The 25180-nt window shown below is 36.9% G+C and overlaps 1 protein-coding gene and 1 long non-coding RNA gene across 3 annotated transcripts; one reads left to right on the forward strand and one right to left on the reverse strand.

Moving 5' to 3' along the window:
- Positions 1-1483: 1483 nt before the first annotated feature.
- LOC122297330 lies at positions 1484-4031 on the reverse strand. Its single transcript, XR_006238720.1, has 3 exons — positions 3578-4031; positions 2520-2588; positions 1484-2199 (listed from the first exon to the last, which is right to left on the reverse strand). It is a non-coding gene; the product is annotated as an uncharacterized LOC122297330 (long non-coding RNA).
- Positions 4032-21500: 17469 nt separating this feature from the next.
- Positions 21501-23684, forward strand: LOC122295570 (probable nucleoredoxin 3). 2 transcript variants are annotated; one of them, XM_043104646.1, is made up of 3 exons: positions 21501-22111; positions 22337-22816; positions 22885-23684. In XM_043104646.1, the coding sequence occupies exons 1-3, from the start codon at positions 22010-22012 to the stop codon at positions 23464-23466; spliced, it is 1164 nt and encodes a 387-aa protein (XP_042960580.1). In that variant the 5' UTR covers positions 21501-22009; the 3' UTR covers positions 23467-23684. The 2 variants fall into 2 exon arrangements, with proteins under 2 accessions (XP_042960580.1, XP_042960581.1); XM_043104647.1 differs by having other exon boundaries at positions 22081-22206.
- The last annotated feature ends 1496 nt before the right edge of the window (positions 23685-25180 follow it).

Here is a 25180-nt window from a genome sequence, read left to right on the forward strand (position 1 = left end):
GCTTTAATTTATATTTTTACTATTGGATTGATATGTGGAGGCTCAAGTTAGTATGTGGTTGGTTGCCTATTTTGAGCTATAGGTCAACTGCGTTGGAGTTGCATACTAATGGTTGAGTCCACGTTAACAGTTTTTTGGATTTGTATGCAGGCTATTTTGAGTTGATGTTGGCTGTTAGGTTGGATTATTTGGTTGATTTAGTGATTGAGTGTGTCAGGCTGGTCGGATTGGAACTGTTGTAAGTTGTGTGGATGTTTAAGTTTGACTTGTGGGCCGGTTGGGTATTATATTTCAATTTGGTTTGCATTAACATGTGGAGAGTGGCTAATATATCGTTGAGGGTAGGTATTGATCTGCGTGACAATGTGTAATATGTGAAATGATTGAGTGGTTTACATACCGAGAATAAATGGGTGTTGGTTAGGTATTGGATTTATTGGTTTGTGGGTTGTTTAATGTACTTAACTAGTTATGAGCCTGTTCTATTCTATTTTTTTGAAGGTCTCTAATTGCCATGTTTGTGTACTCATCATCTTGATCATGCTTTCATTGTAGTTAGGCCAGCCCATTGAACTTGGTTAGCTTCGAGTGCAGCAAGTATTAAGATGTGGTGCTGGTGCATATGTTTTGTTATAGGGTATCAGAACTGGATTTAGATTTTCTATGCTTCATGTAAGCAATCGTTTGATTTATGTCTCATTTTTACATGCTTGATTTTAGAAGTTGGTTATGTTTAAATTGGTGATACTTTGGACATAAGTAATAAGTTCATGTTGTTTAGTTCAAAACTATTATGGATCCTCATCAAGTGTGTGACAAGATGTCCTAGCCACAAGTTTATATGTGATATTGTTAATTATTGTATTTTATCTCAAATGTCATATCTCATTTTTATATGCTTGGTCTCAAAAGTTGGTTATGTTTAAGTTGGTGATTACTTCGGGCATAACTGATAAGTTGATGTTGTTTAGTTCAAAAATACTCTGGATGCTCATCAAGTGTTTGACCAGATATCCTAGCCACATGTTCATGTTGACTTAAAATAATAAAGAGATTATAGAAAACTTTATAGAGAAAATTTTCAAAGAAAAAAATGAAAAAACCTAACAATATAATAAATACAATACAACTAAAACAAAAGCAATTTAGAAAAAAAAAAAAAAAGAGCCATGCGACACTCTCGGATGGTTCTAGATGATCATATCTTGGGAAGCCTAGATTGAGTTGCCTATTGGGTAGATTGCCTAAATGCCCTCCATAGGGTGGCAAATCTTGGCCACCCATAAGGCCTCTGATTGTGGGTATGCTTTTATCTTTTTTCAATGTTTTTATTTTTAATTTTCCACGTACAATGTAGGAGTTTTCAAACTCCCTAACTCCCTTACTAGAAATATCAATTGAGTTATATGACAATACTAGTGGGGACAACAAGACAAAGAAAGAAAAATAAATTGAGTTTCTTGGAATAGGATGGGAAAGGCTAAGTCTACTGGTGGGTTAGGATTTAGGGACTTGGAAAGTTTTACCATGCCATGCTTGCAAAGAAATGTTGGAGGCTTATCCAAAGCCCTAACTCTTTAGCTTCACAAGTTCTAAAGTTCAAATATCTTGCTGAGGTCTCTTTCTTTTGGGCTAAAGTTAGCAGCAAACCATCATTTATCTAGAGAAGTATCCTAGCAACAAGACATACGTTAAAAGAATGAACAATATGGAAAATTGGCAATGGTGAACAAGTTCAAATATGGAAAGACAAATGGTTACCCCATCCACTTCATTCTAAGTCCATATTGCTGTAAAGATCCTTGAGGAAGATTCAAAAGTGCAAGCCTTAATAGACTCAAATACTAATCACTGGATACATTCTGATCTGATTGTAGAAACTTTCTCAATAGAAGAAGCTTAAACCATCATGAAAATTCCACTAAGTTTCTGCAATAGTCCATAAAAGCTACTATGGAGAGGCACTACAAATGGACAGTTTTCAATTAAGAGTGCTTGCCATATGCAAAAAGAAATTCAAGAGAGAACTAAAAGGCAGTCTTCTAAAAGTAAAAGACAAAGGAGAGTATGGCCAATAATTCAGAAGCTAAACATTCCAAATGCTGATAAAGTTTTCTTGTGGAGAGAATCCTTAGAAGCACTCCCTACAAACTTGAATCTATTCAGAAAGAAAGTTGTGGAGAACCCAAAATGCCCTATCTGCATAGAGGAGGAAGAGTTAGTGGATCATGCATTGTGGGGATGCATTGCAACTCGAGATGTCTAGAGTCAATGTACCAATAAAATACAGAAAAGTAGTTTTACTAAGATGAATTTTATGCAGTTAATGAAAAACATCTGTGAAACCTTTGAGAAGGAACAAAATGAGGAAATTTCTATAGTTGCTAGAAGAATATGGTTGAGAAGGAATGATTATGTTTTTATTTCATTTTTAACCCATCCAAGAAATCATGTGGTGTTGCATTCTAAACAAATTTTGTAGGAGATGAAGGTAATTTAGGTAGAGAGAACAAGCTCACCAGAAGCTATTAGCAATCAACCTCAGTGTTGGACACCTCCACAAAACTCCATTAACCTCTATTGGGATGCTGCAATCAACAAAGCTCTTTACAAGATTGGAATTGGGGTTATAGCTAAAGATTTGGAAGGAACAATCATGGCTACTTTGAGAATGAATAGGAGTTTATTTCCTAATCCATTACTTGCGAAAACCTTTGTTGCTCTCTAAGCAATCATCTTTGAAACTGAGTTGGGGCTAACAAATATCATACTCGAGGGAGATTCTCTTCAAGCTATTCAAGCAATAACTAAAGCCAAAGAGTCTTGAACTAGTATTGGGATGCTTATTAGTGACATTAGAAGTAATTAAACTCTAAAGCTTTTCACGAGCAGAAGAAAAATGAGAGAAAAAAAAAGAAAAAAAATTCATGAACTTTTAGTTTGGCAGGGAAGAAATAGATACTTTTCAACAACTGAATTGGCCCTTCAGATCCTGAAGAGGTTGAGTGGTAGTACTTATAGAAAAATGATGACAAGCATGTGATCATGATGATGCACATCATGATAACACATGATATAATCATAAGTTACTTATTAATTTGTGATAAGATTTGACTAATTTTTAATAGAAAATAATTATTTTTTTAACAAATTACTAACTACAAATAAATATTTATTTTATAGGGTATTGCTGTTCAATCCATGATCTTAAACTTATTACTGGTGTAATTGCAATTTTTTTCTTTTTCTTTCAATAATTTTTTAAACATCTTTAAACATTTTTAGTGATAAAAAAACCCACCACTTACCATATAGTGCGTTTCTTAACCATTAAAAAAAAATAAAAAAAAAAATAAAATAAAATACTAGAGCAGCGATTTTGAGGGGCAAACTCATGAGGTCAAATATCATTTTTCTTTTTTTATAATGATCCATATTTTTTAAATGTAGGACAAAATATAATCGTAGGAGTATCATTATTTTACAAAATACTATTTATTTAAAATGAAGTTGTAAGAAATTGTAAAAGAGTTTATCCATACCACTACTCAAAAGCTATATGATATGGGGTACTTACGTTGGTCGGCATTGCATGATTGTCGGAGCTAGCGCCCTGCATTGATGGCTGCAACTCAAGAGTTACAAATATACCTTCTTTGCATTAAGTCAATTTCCAGCTGCAACCATGCCAAGTTGTTGTGATCGATGCCAGATGATCATTTTGCCGTATTAGTGCCTCACATAGGAAGAAAAGAGCCCAGCGTAGCCAAAGGCAACTTGCCGGCCAGCAGCCATAGATATCAATACCATATATAATTTCGCCAATGCCGGCAAGTCATCCTTGGCTGCTCCGAGCTCTCTACTTCTTTGTGCGAGGCACTTTCGACGAACTCTGGTATTAGCTGGCTGTGCTACTCGACTACTTAAGCATATATAAGTATTCCTGCATGCAGTATTAATGCTTTAGGCAAGCAATGGGATGTATATGTATATAGGAAGAACGCCTAAGTTGATAAGTACTAGTGAAGTGTGCAGAAGTTTTGTAGCATGATGAAAGTTAGGAGAGGGAATGCATCAATCATGATCAAGAAGGGCGTGATGACAGCCAAAAAGGGCAGACAACAAAAGCCACCGTCCAAATGTCATGAATGGATTCAGCACGGCCGAATCCATCCAAAGGCTTTCTAATTACTCAAATGGGAATAGGAGATCGGTGCCTAATTCAAGATACTTGGGGTCCCACTTTTCCTTTTTGTGGTGACAACAACCAGTTAAAAGTCATGAGCATGGAGATCAGCAGGAGCTAGCTAGCTAGGCAAGGGATTTGATTTTTTTACTCATCTTTAATTTGGTCTGGGGATATGATCTTCAAGGGATCTTGAAATCTTGACAGTACTGTCAATGTTTTGGGTTTTGATGAGCGCCTACTTAATTGATTTTCTGTCTGTTGTGGGTCAAAATAACAGTATCTCCCTCGACCTTGGTTTTTTCTTTCATGACATGCATAGGGCCGGGTTTTCATTAGGAATTCAACAAGCTGCATACATGATATATATATATATATATCTGTTGAATTACATGATATATATATATATATATATATAACACGATCTTTTTTATTTTTATTTTTTACTTTTTAAAATCTTTTTAGTCCTGTGTTTTGGGACTTTCACTGCTCAGTTCAGCCTTCAATTTTAGTACTGCAGCTCAAATAATTACCGGAGCTATCATAAGCAAGGTCAAGAGTTTGAAATCCGGCCACTTGCTTAACAAAAATATTTCTTTGGGACTATATATCCTTGGTGTATGACACGACTCAATTTTGTCAGAGTTAATCAAGACCAATGAAAAAGAAAAAGTGCATGCAGATCTAGAGATTGCAGGCTGTTACATGATATTATGGGGGATAGCTGTCCTGAGCATGTACTGGGGACCCACAAGGTTATTTTGTTCCCTTGCATTGAAGGCATCCATGATGGGAAGCCTCAAGTCTCCTGTTTCTTTGTTGCCCTTTCTTATAGCAATCCTCCGTCTAATTGAAAAAGTGTGGATTCATATGAAATATTGTCACCACAAAGGTAAAGCCCTCCTTCCCCGCGCGCCGCACTAGTTAGGGTTGAATGTGAAAACTTAAACTCGCTCTTCTAGACAAGGCCAGTCAACATAAACAAGGTTTACAAATGATTAATTTGTATAACTTCTAACATGTGCAAGCACTTCTTTACAACAACAAACTCGAATCCCCATTTCTTCTAAATGATCATATGCCCGTAGTAGTACCACTTCTTCATCCAATTGTCTCACTTGCTTACAAGCCACCCATAATATTAGGTCTGTGCAAAAAGCCTATTGGACCAAATAGCCCTTCTGAACCAATCCGATCTATCCGATAATTAGTTAAAGTGTAGTGATGTTGTGTGAATATTAGTGTATTCTTCTTTAGATCTCACCCGACTCGAATGTTACGGATTGGGTCGTTTTGGCCCTAGTATGCATATGGGTCGGATCGGGTCCAAAACAAGAATGGATTGGACGGTTTGCATGCCATACTTCTTTAGACATCTGTATGTATGGCTGTTGTCATCGGTGCCGCTTCTAAAGTGTCTGTGCCGCCTTATTGGTTTTTTTCATATCATAGCTGCAGAACTAATATTGGCCTCAAAAAGTCAAATATACATATATTTTTAAAAAAATTTAATGATAATAATATAAATTAAGTGTATCCCTAAGCAAAATAAAATTACAATATAATGATTAAGGAGATAACTTCTAAAGATAATTTAAGTTAATATACCACAATGAATTAATTTTTTATTTTTATTTTTACAATTAAATAACTGGTTTATAAGTAAATTTTGTAAGATCGACAGATGAATAAGCCAATGATAGAGTTATTAAATCTAAGATTGAGGTTAATAAAGTAATTATGAAAAAAAAGTAAGGATGTAACGTCTTGGGGATCATCATGTGGTCTTGGTCTATTTGAACATGCATGGGGCACTCGATTGACCCATTCACGCAACAAGGGTACTCACGCCTTGTTCCTCTCAATGTCAATATGGGTGCATGTGCGCCCCATGTTCTTTTCAAAGCTATCGTGGGTACACCCTTATGTTTTGTCATCCAGTAAGATAAGAGTTAAAGAGAGAGAAAAGAAAAGGAGGAAGAACGAGAAGAAGAATTAAGAAAAGTGGGAAGACATCTCTAAGATAATATCTCATATCTTAACATATATATATTTTTGTAATCTTTTGTTTGTGCAATAGCTAAAATAATTTTGATATTAAAACAGTAACGTCCCGTATCCAGAAGGTAAGTGAGTTAGTTCCTGTCACAAACAATCACATGTAAATAGTACATCTAGATTCTAATGATCACATGGAAAACAACTCCATAACATGTAAAACTCCTTTAATAAAATTATACATACTTCCACAAAAATATAATATCAATGATATCCTTTAACACATTTTGTGGTGTCACTAGCCCCCGCTTGAGATTGGGCGGTGACTGAAATGCTCATGCTCATGACAGATAATATGCAATGCTCATAAATATACTAACAGTATGCAATAAACAATGTAACGTGTTGGTAATGGGTGAATCCCACGACCAAGTTGTGTCCACTACTCCACATAGGTGGGGAAGTTATTTGTTAACTCCCCACCACTATCACAACTTTAGGGAGCTTATTTAACTTCCTCATATTTAGGGAAGTTAATTAACTTCCAGGTGTGAAAACTCTTTTAAATTGAGTGTACGTACATTTATTTGGGGTGTGGAAAAGTATAAGATAAACTCCATTCTCTCTCTACATTTTCTTAGAGAAACTATTTACATCTTTTGATCTTGAAGCGTGAAATTTTCTAAGAGACTTTAGCAGCCTCCAAAGTGACGTAGAAATGCAAACAACAAAGTGACGTGTGTCGTAAGACGAGCAAAGATCCGACCTTGTGGAAATCCCGCTCCTTGAGGTAATTCGATTTAACCTTATTTAATATTGGTAACAGAGTCTATGCTGCTTGTTTTCGCCCATATGAATATGATTACATATTGTTTGATGCTTTGAAATGAGTGTAAAAGCATGTAATTGATGATATGCCATGATTGTTTGTGTTTCAGATTTTTCAATAGAAACTACGGTATGACATGTTTAAGGTTGAATTATTTACATGAAAATATTCCTTATAATGTCACAAAAATTTCTATTAAATTTGGTGAAATTTCGTTGCATATAGAAGAAGAAATTTGAAACCCTAGTTTTTAAAGTTCATGTTGAGACCTTGACTTTGAGCCCCATTTTAACCAACCATATCTTATTTTATGGAAATAAATATTTATATTTTTAGAAAGCTAGGTTCATTAGATTTAATTTGATATATCATATGCTTGATTTGGACTTCATATGAGTAAGTTATGATCGATTGAACATGGGTGCTTGAAATTGAAAAAAAAAACCAGAGTTTTTGGCCTGAGGAAGAAGATGATGAACAGTTTTTTTTCCTGTCCCACTCTTGGTAAGAGAGAGTGTAGTCCACCCATCCACTTAAATCCATTTTTTATCACTTTACCGACAAATATACACATGAAAATCACTAAAATTTGTGTTTAGAAGTCTGAAAACACCGTGAGAGGTGGAAGTGATGTGCACTCTCCGCTGCAACAAGTGAAGCAGAGGCAAAACAAACTCTAAAGCAAAAACGAAGCCCACACGCATAGGCTGCGCGTGAGGGCGTGTGCAGCGGATTCCGACACCATATTTTGTCACTTCTGGCAAGTGTAATAATGTGTTGGTGTCTAAAGTTAATTCATATTTTTTTGGTTGAAATAAAGAGCCAAAATGTTTTTAAAATGTTTAAAAAAAAATTGGAATCTTTTTGTCATACTTCTTCAGGTCCAATTTTTCTGTGTTATATGATATTTATATAAATTAGTTGTGGATATATGTATTGAATTATTATTAAATGTATGTCCACATTGAATATATGTCCCTAGTTTTGAGGACCTATGAAACGCTTCTCATTAGTTGAGAATGTGGGCTCTCTATCCATTAAACCATCATGCATACTACTACGATTGAATGTTTGAGTTCAGTAGCTTTATATATATATATAAATGGATAGAGTGTACATTGGTAATTTGTTGGGCTGATGTGTAATGTATATATATTTTTTTTATGTGAATGGATAAAGTGTACCTTATAAGTATATCGATGACGTGGCATTCCTATTTATTTATTGTTCTCCTAAAAAATTTATAGTATTATTTTCTTTGGAAATGTAATTTTATTGTTGAGGCCATGTAAAGGGATGTGTTTCACGTTTATCGATATACTTTAAGGTCATCTTAACATGATGTACCAAATTATCAATGAGACTTCGGGTGGAGCTTATGCGCAATATGTTTAGTGCAATGATTGTGAATTCTCATTTTTAATGAATGAAGTATATGTGCATGAGTTTTGAGTATTTAAAAAAAAATTTCATAAATTTTATTCAAAATTAATTGGATATGGTATTTTGAATCATATAGTGGGAGATGATTACTAACTTTTCACGAAATTTTCAATTTCACTATGTAGGATGGAATTCCATAGTCTAGTTAGATTTTGGAATAAAATTAAATGTGTACTAATGTCAATCTCGCGCAATGAATGTAATGATAATGGCCACTAAGAACGTAATTACTGACCTTACTAAAGGAGAGAAATTGGATGGGATCAACTATGATATGTGGCATAGAAAAATCCAATATTTTCTTAATGAACAAGATGTCCTTGAGAATCTGTCTCACTTCATGATTCAACCTGAGGAAAGAAATACTTCCTAACATCGTCATAATATGGAAGCCTATCAGGCTTGGGCAAAGAAAGATCGGTGTGCATGCTTTACCATGCTTAGAAGTATGAACAATGATCTTATTGGGGAGTTTGAGAACAGCCCAATTGTGCAAGACATCTGGAACCAACTGAAAATCACCTATGGGGGGACATCAGCTACTAGGCTTTGTGCCCTCACCTTAGGGTTTGAGCAGTATGTTATGGACCCTAAACATACCATGACTGAGCATTTGAGGTCGATGTCTGCCTTGATTCGTGATCTGAAGACTGCTAGCAATAATCTCACTGATGAACAGCAAGTTACCGCTGTGATACGATCATTGCCATCTCTTCCAACAGAAGGCCAAACAGATAACGCCTCAGACCCTTGCCACACTCCATCTCCATCAAACTTGAGAGACCAAATGAGTAATGCCTTAGACCTTCAATGCACCCCAGCAAGACAACTCAGGTTTACTAATTTTGCACCCGTGATTGGAGTTTGTTTACACTAACTGATTTCACTTTTGTAGCATGATCAAACATCTCTTACTTACCTTCCGGTTGAGGGTCAACCGGAGTGTCCAGCCTTTAGACAGCCTGGCCTACCACACTGCAAAGTGTCGGTTCAGTCTTTTGATTGCCCAACGTTACTCCAGGAATCGCATCTCCTCCAGCAAATGCCAAGCCTCTAATCTTCGCCGCCCTCTAGGATGATGATTAAGATTTTCAAATTTTGCACTTGTGATTGGAGAATATTTACACTGACCAATTTGACTTTTGTAGCACGATCAAACATCTCTTACTTATCTTCCCGTTGAGGGTCAACAAGTCGGTCTAGCCTTAAGGTGGCCTGACCTACCTCACGATGAAGTGCAGATCCAGTCTTTTGATTGATTGACATTATTCCTGAGACAACATTTCCTCCAGCAAACCCATAGTATTTACACTGGAGCCATGACCACCTCTCCTGGGTTATTTTTAACAATGAGTCAAAAAATGAGAAGAGCCAAGGGCTGCTCAGCCCACTTAGCGCCCAACAGGTAGGCATGTTACTCGACTGCTTGACCTTTGCACCTTACACGGTAGAGTAAGCCACCTCGCCTAGATGAGCTATGCGCTCGCACCTTATGTGGTAGAGTACATCTCCTGCCATAGCCAAGCTATGCACTCGTACTTTACGTAGTTGAGCACATCTCCCTCCATAGCCGAGCTACGCACTTGCAACTCACGAGGTTGAGCACGTCTCCCACCATAGACGAGCCCCCGTGCTCGCACTCTATGTGGGCAAGTCCTTCTCCCCCTCATCTCGTCAAGTCGTGCCCCTTGCTCGTACTTTATGCAGTCGAGACCGTCTCCTGCTTACCTCACCAAGACAAGTCTTAGACTCACACTTTATGCAGTTGAGTTTGTCTCCCACTCACCTCGCCAAGACGAGTCCAGTCATTACACTCTATGCGGTCGACTCCATCTCCCACTTATCTCGCTAAGCTAGCCCTCGCGCTCACACTTCACACGGTCAAGCCCACTCCCGCCTAATCCTGCGCTTGGAAATCTCTACTATTTAATGTGAGAGGGATAGATAACTAGGAACCTGCACCCTAAATTTATTTCTCTATGGACTTTGGTAGATTATTTAAATTTCATATTTTTTCTTTATAGATTTTCAAGGTTTTATTTTTGGAACAAATTTCCCTTAAGAATTGAGGGAAATTGTAAGGGCTAAAATATAACTAGCCCATGGTATTTCCTAGACTCAGCCCAAGGGAAGGAACTCATCAGGAGGGAAGAAAGAGAGAGGAAAGGACAAGACAAAGGGATGTGGGAGGGTAGAGTGTTAGAATGGAAAATGGGTGATGTGACATAAAGCAAATGGAAGTGACATGAAGCAAAGGGGGGCAGGAGATAAAAGGTACAGACATACGACTTCAGGGATAGGAGGGGGAGCAGGCTTCTTCGAGACTTCACCGTCTTCAACCTCACCACAAAGACTCTATTAAGAGGTTGAAAACCAGAAGATAGAATTCAGATCTCCATTGTAGAATGAGGACGAGAGACTATGAGAGATTGTAAACAAGCATATTATAATGGATTCTCCCCTCCCCAAGCCCCTGTGAACGTAGGCTTAGTGCCAAACCATATAAATATGTGTGTCTCCCTCTATTTATTTTCTCTGTATTTATTTACTATTCACTGCCATGAACGTATGCATGGACACCGTACAGCCTCACCGAACCATCGTCAAGGGCTCCACACAACAGTAATCAAGGCACAAAACAACCATAGGGGGGCTAAGAATGGATCTTTCTCCCCTTCCAGGCTGTTGTGCTATTCTTAGGCATTAACAATAGAGTTTTGCAAACCCTGATGGCCAACCCAGTAGAAACAGAATGTGAAATCTTATCTTTATTATTCTCGGAGCCCCGAGTGTGTACATAGCAAGACCACACAAAAAATCACTTTATTTCCAAAGTCGGGATACGAGAAATACAGATGTTGGTACCAACACAATCAGAGGCCATAGTTTTATACCCATGGTAAGGTTGAGATGGAAGCAGAAACATAGTGTCATGCTAGAGATTTTCGGATTTCATATTCCCTCTTATTTATACAGTTGAGAAATTGAGTGCCAAAAATTCTCATGTCTACACCAGTCATGACAGAAAATAGTCTTCTTTTCTTATTCAGATATAGTGAGTTTGTTATGCAAAAAAATGACCAAGGTTGTTTCCATCGTTCCGTAACAAAATATACAAAATTTTCATAAAATCCACCCTAGTCTATATAGGTAAAGTCTAGCATAAGAGCATTACTTACCTAATTCTTGCGGTGTATCATCTAAGTCTTGGGCCAGCCCTCTAATAGTATCATAATCTAAACCAGAAAATATTTACCTAGTGTTAATAACCCAAACAAGCACCAAAACTAACTTTACTAAGAAACCCTAAACAAACACAAAACTAACTTTACTAATGAAAATCCGTATCCCGAACTACCGATTTAACATGTACAAATTCATCACAACATTCAAAGAAATTCACTACTTTCCAAAAATCTGCCCATCCTCCTTATATTTGCTTTACTGTTTCCCACAAGCACATTAACCAAACAACTCACTTTCAAAAAACAACATTACTCTTAACTTATTTATCACACAAACAAATAGCTCACAAATGACAAATCAAGCAATCAAACAGCCTAAACAACAACACATCAACCCCAAACAACCACACATTCACCCAATTAGCCACATGCATCAACTCAAATAGCCACACACATCAACCCACTATGCATTCTCAATTTCCACAATTTCAAACACAAAAATAGAGATAGTACAACCTCCATCTCCAACATTTCATTCAAAAGAACCTCCACAAACCAACCCACTAAGGATGATCATAATCTTCACAATTTCAAACACCCAAACAGAGATAGTACCACCTTCAAGTAGACACCAACATACAACTTACATATTAACAGTGTCGAGACTGTAACTATGACGCCCCTAGCCCCAATTTGGGGTTGGATGGTGACTGAAGCGTCAGGACACATAACACAAGACTACATACCCCTCGTACATGATAGTTAAGATGCAATACACCTATTAATCTAGTAGTATGCAATAAATCACAGTGAAAATTCCACTAAGGTCAATTGATAAAATAAATATCATGGTACCGAAGCACAAAATCCCAAAAGATCAGATTTGATAAAATCTCTCAAAAGAACATAATTGTTTTTCAGAACTCCCAAAACATGGGACTATCTTTCTTAAGCCATCAAAATATTCTTCTTTTTCTAACCCTTAATAGTCCCTTGCAAATTGTCTTCTAGCTAGGCCATTCATACTTGGTCTTATCCTAGTTTAGGATCCTCCTTAACTCCTCGAAGAGCTGTAGAACTTCGATAATGAACTGGTCGGCGACTACCAACCTCCAAAATGGATGGCTCTGATGAGGTTAAGGGGCTCTTTGGTGTCTCCCTAGGTATTTGGAGAGCTGGTCTCTTCCGCTTGCCCATGGTTTTCCTCTTGTGTTTTTGTTACAACTTCTACCATTCTGAGTGAGGGAATGGTAACTTCTACCATCCTGAGTGAGGGAATGGTAGTGGAAATTACTATAGTGAGATTTTAAGAAATCTCAAAAAGTAAACAAATAACGTACGACGGATATCTTAAGCATACAAGTGCAAACCAAAATGAATGCATGGATATGAACTTTTACTTATGCATTTGACTTTTGAAAACACAACATATAACATAGCTTTTAAAACTTCTTCATAAAACCTCTTTTCATCATTTCTTTCTTGAATATTAAAACATACATATGAGTTTAGGTTCTAATTCATATAACATAGCATAACATGTCTTTGAGTTCAAGGCCTTATTCTTGACTTTAAGCATATGATTAGATACCTCACGGCTCCCCTCTGCACCACGTGTTTCCCACTAGTTACCGCATCAACCATTGGCCAACTTTGACCAATGTAACTACGTCTTATTCTTAATCATACTTAATACAGTAGTTCACCTTTTTGCTTTCACTGAATGCCACACACTAGCTTTGGGTGCAACCCCACTCCGGTATCCTTTCCTTTTAGAAACCATTCGAGACTCGTCAATTGTACCTCATCAACTTAAGGGTTACCACTCTATTTTAATCACTCCTAAGTAGATAGAGGGGTTCTACTAGGGAATTCCCCTGTCCTAGCGTTTGGGGTCATGACAAAATTTTAAACAACTCTTTTCTTTTCAGAAAAGGTTCACAAACCCAATGCATATGACATGGACTATGAAACCCTATACTTTCATGAGACATGTACTAATGCATGCCGAGACTTAACATAAACCAATCATCATGAATCATGCACAACCATGTACATTCTGCATTACAGCTTAAAAACATTAGAACATGCAACCAAGTTCTTAATCAATAATTCCAAGGCATTTGAACAACAAACAAAGAACAAAACATTTATATCTTGGCTGAAACATGAAAACCCTAATATGCATGGATATTTGTTTTATGCACTTAGAACTTCAAACATATATTGATAACACATCATTCATACTCATAACCGAAACATGCCAATGATTGAAACATACAATATAGAATCTTTTCATGAACTTAGAATCTTCTAATGCATTCGGTGGAACATTACCAATACACATACATATATAGCCGAATCATGCATGTCAATATACATATGGAAAAGCAAGTATTTCATGGACTTGAACCACTAATGGATTTGGTTACACAACAAGTATTCACAAGCATTTTAAAGCATGCAAGTTCGAACCCTAGATGTGGCATCACATCTCATTTTTATGATGTAAATCAAATAATAACAAACCAATCCAATAACATGGTACGCAAACACTTTAGAAACTGAATATAGACATGATAAAGTATCATCACCTCAAATACAAATATGCAAATAAACAAACAAATGAGTTTACATAACATATACATAGGATATCTGAGAGTAAGTTAGAGGTTCACTTAAGAAAATCCAAGGTCCAATGAAATAAGCAAGCTGAAAAATATGTCAACATAGTCATAAGAATCAACTCCTCCTAAACCCGAATCTATGCATGAGTGAGTGAGTGAATGCTTTAGTTTTTTCTTGAAGACAAGAAAAATCCTAATCTTCAAGTTTCTTCCATAGGTCCAAAACTCTAAAGAATAAAACCCTAGTTTTTCAAACAAGTGCCTAGGCCATGGCCTTCCTTCCTCTTACAAATATTCATCATCAAAACTTGACCAAAAAATGGTTTGGATTCTGACACTTGGAAGAAGAAACCCTAAGTATTTGGAATGTACATGTGCATGCTCATGTGGAAAATCACCCCAAAAACTGAAAGAATTCTCCTTCCTTTGGTCATGTGTGTGAGAGCACTTGTTCATGAAGAACATGTGGAAAAACCGAAGCATTCCCTCTCTTGGCCGTGTGTGAGAAACAAGAAAAGAAACGATTGGTTCTTCCTTACCTCGTGGCTTTCCCTTGGTAAAAGATGACTCTAGTCTTGCGAATACTTAGAACAAAGCTTGTTTGGATAAAGGGTGGCGTGAATGGTGTTTGAGTGAAGAGAAAATGGTAGAGAGTAGAGAGAAAGTGAGTGACCAAAATTTCTAAGCCTGTCTTCAAAAAGTCCCAAAAAGACTCTTGGTCTTTCGATTCCCCCTTCTTATAGGCGTGATCTCCCCTCTCTAGAAAATTTTGGTGCATGGATGCCAAATGGTATCACCACCGTGTGACTCTTCCTCTTTTCCCATCATGAGATTGTGTTGGGAACAAAAACTAATCCTTTGGACAAGTGGAATAAAGCCCTCCAAACCGAAACCCTAGTTCCTTCTTTGCCCTTCTTCAAGTGTCTATGTCCATTGTATCTAGTGGCAAAAGGGTCTATTTCAAAACCCAAGATTTTTTCTTGAAGCTCTACTCGTGTGTATGCTTGCCAAGTGGCAAGTAAAGCGTGCGTGAGTGAGGTGGCTGCCAAAACCCTTCAATTCCCAAGGTGATCCTTAATCTTTCCAAAGTCTTGGAGAAATGTGATTAGGCATGGATGGCAAGCACCCTTCCCAAGTATCGTCCATCTCAAAGAGCTTCCCACCAAGATCATTCTAGAACCCTTAGATGTGTGGCTCTTCATCTCCCATGTAGATTTCACCCATTCCCAAGGCAAAACCCTTCATCTTCTATCTTGCATGCATGACACATTGCAACTCCTTCTGGAAACTGAAACCCTTTCTCTTCTATGGTTGCCGTGCCTTGTCCCTTTGTCTTCCCTAGGCTCCACTCATCGTTTCCCTTCTAGAAACCTTCCTCTACTAGTGACAAGTGTCACAATACCTCTTCTTACAAGCAAGCTTTCTTGCATGCATGACACATGGCAAGAAGGTGGGTGATCCCCTAGGGTAGGCGTGTAAGACCAATACCCTAAAATCTCTCACCTCTTTTTCCTCAATTCAGTCCAGATTCATAATGTCTTAGTTGTAGGTTCCATTGGATGACATGTGGCATCCAAGGAATTGGGTTGGGCATGTGTCTATACCAAACCTAATTTCTAATTGGGCTACTCCACCTTGCTTGGCCCTAAATAATACACCAAAAATAAACTAAGAGGGTTAGCTTAATCCTGGTCGTCACAGTAACTTATTCAAATCGCGTTGTGGTGGTCTGTCACACGTGAGAATGAGGGGCATTGCCTAGAGGTGAAATTACTACTCTGTGATCATCATTTAGCACCCACATTAGAAATTAATTTCCAAAATTGGGGAGATAATCGCTTGGTGGAAGAAATGAAAATCAAAGGCGTGGTATAATTGATTGAAGGGTGGTGAAGCAAGATGGCTAGAATCAAAATAGAGACTAGAGAAAGGCAAGAGAAGCCAAGGGATGAGCTAAAGCACATTCAAAGGAAAAATAAATCCAATGAAAAAAATAGAGACAAGAGAGAGAAAGAGAGGGAGAGAGAAAAACATGAACATAGACACAGGACTTACCAATGTGATGAAGGGCACCTTACGACGGCACCTAGACAACAACAATGCACGACGGAGAGTAGAGTGATTTGTGAGAGAGAATTTGTGAGGAAGTGGGGCATGGAGAGAGAAAGAGAAAGGGAACAAAGAGCGTGAGAGGGAGTGTGGAAAACTTATTGGTGCCAAACTTAGGCGATGGGACTCATCTACAATTGGAACCTTAGAAGTAGCTATGGCAGCAAACCTCACCAAACCTAACCAACGCAAGAATGAGAGAGAGATGGAGTGAGAATTGAAATGGTGTGGGTGAATGGGGAGGACGGTAAGAGGAAAAATAGAGTGTAGGGATCAAATCAGTAACCTATAATTTAGCCCCGAGATAAAGTCAAAATCAAGATAAAAGAAAAGGCCAAGAAGAAATAAGGAAAGAGACCCAGACTCTGGAAATGAAAAGACTTTACAAGGTAAGTTGGACTCAATCATTCCAAGGAAATAGACCTCTATATAAGAAGGAGATATGCACAAATCTATAAAAGCTCCTTACATACAAATTCCACCACACATAGCTACTCCAAAGGATCTCCTCTCAAGGGACGCATTATCTTCAACCTCCTGAAACCCTAAATTCCTCTATTGTATTGTGAGATATGTGAGACGATGAGAGATTATAAAATCGACCATTATAGTGGATTTTCCCCGAAACAACCTGTGGATATAAACTTTTATGCCAAACCACACAAATTCTCGTGGCTCTCTTTATTTGTTTTTATTTTCTTATTTGCTATTTATTTCATAGATGAATGCGAAGAGCAGCGTATCAAAGCCTGAATCATCATCGTGGCTTGGGAATAATTCTTTCCTCCTTTCTAATTTGTTATGCAAATTTATGAATTAACATAGGTAGAAGGAAACTGAAGAGAAAAAGAAGGAGAAACTATTGGTGGAAAGGGAGAAAGAAGGAAAGGAGAAGAACTTCACTTACCCAAAATGATGCCGTTCTGTAGAAGGGATGACTTCTTTGCGAACCTGAGCCTGGGCTTTGGCTTGGGTATTATAAAAACCATAAAATATAAACATAAAACCTTGAAATAAAAGACCCCTTCTCTATTTCTACACTACTTTTATCACCAACACTAGTCACCTTTGATTGATTGTCCCTCTGTGTGGCAACTGCGACTGGATAAGGTGGTTTCTATTCTAAACTAAACATTTTGTCTACTTCTTAGAGTGGCTTAGATTTGCCTTGCCCTAGGATGATCTACAGCTACCCAATGTGGGGTGGCCACCACCATATTTTTTTCTAAAATTTTTCATGTGAACTTATTTTACATATGATGAAAATTTGATGTAGCAGCTTTTGGTTGAAGGATATAAAAGGTTCATTTTAGTGGTGATCTACCTGAAACCGTAATTAGTTCTCCATTTCAGTCCGTATGCACTCCCATTTCTAACTTTTTTTTTCAAGTTATTTTTTTAATTGCATTGGTGTGACATTGTAAAGATACTTGTAGCACAAACCAGATCTAAAGATACATTGGCATGGAAGCATACTACTAATGGGTGTTTCTCAGTCAAGAGTGCCTATCACCTATGTAAGCAGAGGCAAGATTAGAAAATAGGAGAAACTTTAACGGAGGGAGAGCATAGAGAATTATGGAAGCAAATATGGCAAATTCAAACCACAAATGCTGTCAAAATATTAATTTGGCATGCATGTCATGATGCTTTACCCACTAAACAAAATTTATACAAGAGGAAAATTGTAAATGACCCTTTCTATCTAATCTGTCAACAAGCTAAAGAAACTCAAGGTCATATCTTGGGACTTGTCCATCTACACAGGATGCATGGATGTTAGGAAGTCAAAAATTTCAAAAAGCTACAATCACACAAGAAGAGTTTGGAGCCATTTTCATGCAAATGCTTCAGAGAATAGGAACAACTGAAATATGCTTGTTTGTAGAAATAGCCAGATTTTTGTGGATAAGAAGGAACAAAATGTTGTTTGAAGATTATTTTCTACCCCCTTTAATTCTGATGAATAGAACTATATAGGCATATCAGGACTTTCAACAAGAGCACAACAAGTAACACAATTCGAGACCCAATGATAATCAACTGTGCTCTACTCATTGGAAACCTTTTGGTGCAAATTGGATCAAAATCAATTGGGATGTAGCAATGAGAGAAAGAGGCAACAAAATTGGAGTTGGGGTGGTAATTAGAGACTGTGAGGGTGATTTATTGGCTTCATTTATGCAACTATTATAGTTTTACTCACAATCTACCATGGCAAAAGCTAGAGGATTAATATCAATTGCAAATGTGTGTAAAGAGCTTAATTTACATAATGTAGTTTTTGAACTGGACTCAATTCGGGTTGTGAAGGCAATAAAACAACATAAACAGCAAAATGGCATATTTGGATGCCTTGTGGAAGGATGTTCACACCATCTTGGCTAATATAAGTTGGGAGATTAACCATGTAAAGAGGAATGCAAATCAAGTGGCTCACCAGTTAGCACAGCAAGACCGCCACATGTTTAGTTTTCCTATTTTTATTTTTTAAAAATTCAACTTAAAGTAAAAAAAAAAAAAAATTATAATAATTTTAAATTAAAAACCAAAATCTGTGAGCTAAAATCTCAAACATAGCTTAGCATCAAAGATAAAGATACTATGTTATACAAATCATTTGCCCTTAGAAAATTAAATAGTTAAGAAATTTGCAACTCTTTGCAGAACTTTTCTGCATGTTTCTATTTATATATATATATATATATATATATATATATTGCAGCCAATGCAAAAAGCATTACCACCGAAAGGAAATCACTTTTTGAGTATTGGTTTAAAAATTCTCATTCCCAACACTATTTGTGAGTATTGCTATCTCAAAATCACTTTGAAATAGAATAAAATCGTTATAAAAAAAAAAAATTAGAAGGATCAAAATGATAAATCACATATTGATTAGGGCAAAGTGTATGGTGTAAAGTTCTCATATAGAATTTTTCTTAAAATTAAATCTCCTATAAATGAAATTTGCCGTGTAAGTAGTGTGAAGGGTGTGTCCTCCACATCTGTTTGTGAATAAAAGAACTCACATTTTCGCATATGGCATGGATCTATATCAAAGTTGCAATGGGAGAGTATGGATTAAACAATCCTCACCACTATTCCAAGAAAGAGTTAAGCTACACCCACTGATGGTATAGTCCGACAAATTCTCCAGCTATTTGGATTTTTCTTTTTAACTTTTTTTCATTCATTTTTTAATACTTTTAAACACTTCCTTAATCACTAAGTAAAAAATAAAAATATGTCGAAAGCCGTCAAAGACCCTTTATCGTGACATATAGCATTTTCCTTCCAAGAAAAAGTGTATACCATTTGCCATAATTTTGAGTTCCTTTCCAATGCACACTATTTCTTGAAAATGTGAAGTGCTCAACACTAAGCAATTCTGACCATAAACCCATGTAGGTATTTTATGATTATTGGCCTTCTTTGACATTCAACGGTGTGCCAATTCCTGCCATTGACACCTCATATAATAGGTGTTGATGTCTGTCTGGTTGTAACACAATTTTTTTTTTCCCCAGCTATGTAAAATTCCCAAAATTAAGCAATTTACCATCCTTTCCTCAATCAATACATTGCCAATGATGCTTATCATAATTTATTTATAATAAATAAATATGATCATAATTTATTTTTTTGTGATCTCTTTGTTGCTAAGGCTGCAGATGTTTTGGCCCGTCTGGATAGTAATAGAATCTTTCATGAATGGTCAAGGGAGATGGAAGTTCCCCATCTATTGAAAGGTATACTTAGAACAGATTTTTGTGAACTGGCATACCTCAGGAAGTGTTGATATTTCTGGAGTGGGTTCCGGAAATTATTTCCTTTATAGGCTTGTTTAGATAGATATATTTATTTTGATATATATATTTATTTATAGTTTTGACTTATTTGATTTGGTGTTTTGGTACTTGAGGGTAGTCTTTTTATATTATTGTAAATCCCAAGTATCTTGATTGTTACTATGGTATTTCTTCGCTACAAGCAAGAGCTTATTAATAAACTTGGGCGGGTCACTAGTGGACATGTGGCTACCCTTTCTCTTTTTCTTTTAAAAAAAAAAAAAGCATTTATCAAAAAAGAAAAATTCACCTTTCAATCTTACAGTACAGGAAGGCATTCATCATGCCATCTTCAAAATTCAAATTTATTTATTTATAGGCTTGTTTAGATAGATTTATTTATTTATAGGCCTGTTTAGATGTTTTCTTATTATAGTTTTGACTTATTTGATCTGGTGTTTTGGCTCTTGGGGTTATTAGTCTTTTTATATTATTGTAAATCCGAGTACCTTGATTGTTACCACGGTACTATTCCTCCACCACAAGCGAGAACTTATTAATAAACTTGGGCGGGGTCAGTAGTGGACGTGTGACTATCATCTCTTTGAAAAAAAGAAGAAGAAGAAAGCATTTATCAAAAAAGAAAAATTCACCTTTCAATCTTACAGTACAGGAAGGCATTAATCATGCCACCTAGAAAATTCAAATTTATTCGTATTTGTCTTTTGATTTACAAAGATGATATCCGTTAAGAGACGTCACAGATATGCCCTTCTCTAACCTTTGTCCGAAATTCAACTAAAGTCGCATCAGAATTTGGCATTTTTTTTATGAGCATCTTTAGGTTTGATGTTGACGGGTATTTGAGAGTCTGAGACTCTTCATATTGGAATATGCCTCATGAGAAATAACATTAGTTTAGTTATGATTAACAAAGACCCATAACCTTTGTTTTTGAAGCACTGTCCATCTAATATTTTGCAGTTTCTTTCTCAGTAATACTAGATATAGTTTTAGAATATATAAACGATGTGAGTTTCCTTAAAAGAAAAAAAAAAAATAAATAAATAAAGGAAGAACTGGAGTCCATGTTAAAAAAAAATAATTTTTTTCATATGGATTCTAAATTTGTTCACTTTTTTTAAAATGAGTGTATATATCATTTCTCTTCCTTTATAATCTATATTCCAATGTACTATAACAAAGACCCATTCCCTTTGTGTGTGAACAAAAGACGTCCAATCTGAACACAATAGGAGTCCAATTCTCTATGAAATTCCTTTTGCTTACATAAGAATTCGATATATCGTTTGGCAAATCAATCGTTTTTGTTCTGTTTTTCGGTCCTTGATTCAGAAAATCTGTCGTTATAGAATGTAAAGGACAGAGATGATCTGCTATATTCCAAATTTCTGCTCTGCTCAAGTATTTTCATTTCATCCCATGGCTCTAAACTCTCTAACTGAAGAATCGCTTCATAAACAATGAGGCGATTTGATCACATCAGAGTCCAATTTGACTTGGCATCCTCAAGAGAGAATATGCTCACTTTTTCATTTGTTCTGTCTTATCCAAACGATTTAAAAGGTAGTTGCCTCAGGTGCATCATTTGAGGCTCCCAAGTTGACAACTTGCCCGAAACACCCTCCCTCCCCCAAAACAAAAAAAGAAATCTTCAGAGAACAAAGGGAAAGAAAAGAAACAAAGAATCTTGTTTTTTTTGTTTCTTTTCTTTAGCATTTTCAGATGCTTCCAAGTTCCAACATTTATGATTTATTCAGTGTTGGTCAGAAGAATTGTTTCAGGAAGAGTGGAATAGCAGTTTTTTCTTGTGGGTTCTTATGGCAGGGCCTGATTATCAAGCCAAATCTACAGATAGGAGTAATATTGTAACAATCTTAGCAGCAGAAGGGGTTCAGTTCCTTTTATCTGGCGAGGAAAAGGTAATCTTTTTTTAAAATCCTTCAAATAAATGAAGGAAAGTTATTCTCCAAAAAGCAACACTGCTTCTAGAAATTGGACGATCATAGCAGAAGGGGTACAGTTGCAAAATCTTAAAACTTTGGCTTCCACTAACCTTAAATCAATTGCTTCCAGTTTAGAAATGGTCTCTCTTTCAGCGTTTACAGACGTACTAATATAGATTCTTGGGCTGATCTTGAAAATAGGTACCCTTATCCTCTTGTGATGGAAAGACAACTTGTCTCCTCTTCTCAGCAAACTGGTGCAGAACCTGCAAAACCTTTATCCCCAAACTGGTACAAGTTTATGACATGCTGAGTGCAAGATGTGAAAAGATGGAGATAGTGCTTGTTTCATTCGATCATAACGAAAATGAATTTGAGGAGCACTTCAAGTGCATGCCATGGCTTGCAGCTCCATTCGATGTGAATTTGAGCAGACGATTGAGCAAAAGGTACCATGTAAAACATTTGCCATCACTAATTGCATTGAATTGCGATGAAACATCAATTGAAGAGGACTTGGTTGGGTTGATTGAAGACTATGGGGCTGAAGCATTTCCCTTCACTAGGAGTAGAAGAGAGGAATTGAAGGCTGCTGATACTGCGAAGCTCGAAGGAGGAAAATTAGAAGATCTTTTGGCACACAAAGGAAGAAGTCATCTCATAGCCATGGACGGTAGAAAGGTGATGAGCATCATCTCATATCCTCCATTTCTAATTGGCATAAACTGACATGTTCTACTCTTTTGCAGGTTGCAGTGTCTGAACTTGTTGGCAAGACTGTAGGCATTTACTTCGGAGCACATTGGTGCCCACCTTGTCATACCTTCACTGCACAACTTTTAGAAGTTTACAACGAGCTCACGACTTCTGAAGAAGAACGCTTCGAAATTATATTCGTCTCGACAGATCGAGACCTTGAAGAATTTGACATGAGTCTGAAAAGCATGCCATGGCTGGCTATACCATATTCGGACAAAACACGACATGACCTATGCAGGATCTTCGACATCAAAGGGATTCCTTCCTTAGTCATGATTGGACCAGAAGGAAAACCCATTAGTACAAACGGGAAGGCCATCATCTCCTTGTATGGTGCCAAGGCTTTCCCGTTCACAGAGTCAAAGCTCGGTGATTTGGAAGCCGCCCTGAGGAAAGAAGGAGATGCACTGCCTCGGCAACTGAATGATATAAAGCATGAGCACTTGCTCAAGTTGGATATGGCCAAAGCATACCTATGCGATTATTGCAAAAAGAGAGGGAGATTTTGGGCCTTTTCTTGTGATGTATGTGACTATGACCTGCATCCATGCTGTACAGAAGAAACATCTTAAGAATAGGTGGGAGGTGTATGACTTTTGGGGTAAAATATAGATCGGTTAGTCATTTGCGGCTTCACATGTACCTCCCACTCTAATGTTGAATTTTAATTTGTCTCTAGTTTTAGAGGGTGTGAAACTGTGACTGACGGGCATGCTATCATATCATCAGAAAAAAGTAGCTCTTGTTAGACCAATCGCAACAGAAATTATAGACTTCAAATTTCAAATTATTATACTTCTTTCGAAATTTCTCAATAGCCTTTATTGTTTCGTACATTCCGTTTCCTCCGCAAGCTGCTACTACATTGCCACTCACCATCTCAAATGACACGTGCAAACTGTCGGAATCACGCGTGCGGCATGGAGAGGGTAAGCAACAATAGGGTGATGGTTAAGGTTGTTCATCCATGTCAACCTGGGTTATGATCTAGGCCGGTACCCAATCGAATCGAGGTTGAAATTAGGAAATCCATGTACCCAAGTTATATTCGAGGTATTTTTATTTTTTGAAAGCTTTTATTTTACTAAATTTTTTTCAAAGAAGGAAACACATCATTTTGAGCATAAACTTCTTTTTTTAAAAAAAAAAAAAAAAAACGTAAACTAGAATTGTGGGTACTAGGATTAAAATATGGTATCAGCCTCATGTATCCATGGGGCCTGCCCCTAAATATAGATGGGTTGGTAATCCGGTTATCACCCAAATTGATAATCGCTTCCAAAACTCAGTTATCCGAAACCTGAACGGGGCCAGGAAAAAATCTAGCTTGGATGGACAATGCTAGTGATGGTTCTGGCAGAGTTGTATTGAACCAAAACTCATGGAGTAAGTGATAAAGAGGTAATAGTTAAGTAGTTCTTCTACATACAGTTGGGGTGTGAAATCTTTGAGAAATCGGCTTGCCATGTCAGCTGATATATTTAAAAAGAAAAAACAGATGAAAAAGGTAGATCTTTGGTCTTCTTCTTTGTGTGGGAGTTACTCTCTGAGTTTCTTTTTGCCTTTGGTCTTCGTCTTCATGTGGGAGTCACTCTTAGAGTTCATCTTCGTCTACGCCATTTTTGCCTCTGGACTTCGTCTTCGTCTTCGTGTGGGAGTCACTCTCAAAGTTCATCTACATTTGGGTCATCTGCATGGGTAGATGAAAAGGGTAGATTTTTGGTTCTTGGTGTGGGTCGTCATCTTCGTGTGTAAGATCAATGCTTCTCTTTCCTTCCATGCGAAGTGAGTGATTCTTTGGGTGTGGACATATGCAACGTTGTCTTCACGGGTAAGATATGCTTGACAGACTATCTCATGAGTGATTCTTTAGGTGTGGACACACTCATGAAGGTACCGCAGGCTTCCACCCTCTCTAGAGCAACACACCACCTTGCCTTCCACCCAAAATCCATAGCCAAGTCGTCACCTGCAAATAGAATGCAAAAATGCAAGAGTTAAATTAGGTCCTCACGTAATTTATATAGAATAACAATTCTCAAATTGATAAAAAATTTAGAAGAATATCACCTCGATATCTGGAATCTGAACTGAGAAATGGTTCCACCTTACTCTTTTTTCCATTTTTTTTCCAGGCTCCTTAATTCCAGAATTCTTATCAGTAAAGAGGCACAAGAATACAAGACACAATCTAGACCACAAGCATGCATATAAAATGTAATAAAGTCATAAGTTATATAATTAACTACTAAGTTTCTTGTAGAGAATTTCTTGAGCAGAGATGAT

The sequence above is a fragment of the Carya illinoinensis genome, chromosome 15 (assembly GCF_018687715.1).
Source record: "Carya illinoinensis cultivar Pawnee chromosome 15, C.illinoinensisPawnee_v1, whole genome shotgun sequence".
Classification (NCBI taxonomy): Eukaryota; Viridiplantae; Streptophyta; class Magnoliopsida; order Fagales; family Juglandaceae; genus Carya; species Carya illinoinensis.

Bases quoted from the DNA above. Each gene is read 5' to 3' on its own strand.
- LOC122295570 (XM_043104646.1), top strand. From the start codon at position 22,010: ATGGCAGGGCCTGATTATCAAGCCAAATCTACAGATAGGAGTAATATT. The intron at 22,112-22,336 runs GTAATCTTTTTT...TCTTGAAAATAG, and splicing joins TTTTATCTGGCGAGGAAAAG to GTACCCTTATCCTCTTGTGA. The intron at 22,817-22,884 runs GTGATGAGCATC...ACTCTTTTGCAG, and splicing joins TAGCCATGGACGGTAGAAAG to GTTGCAGTGTCTGAACTTGT.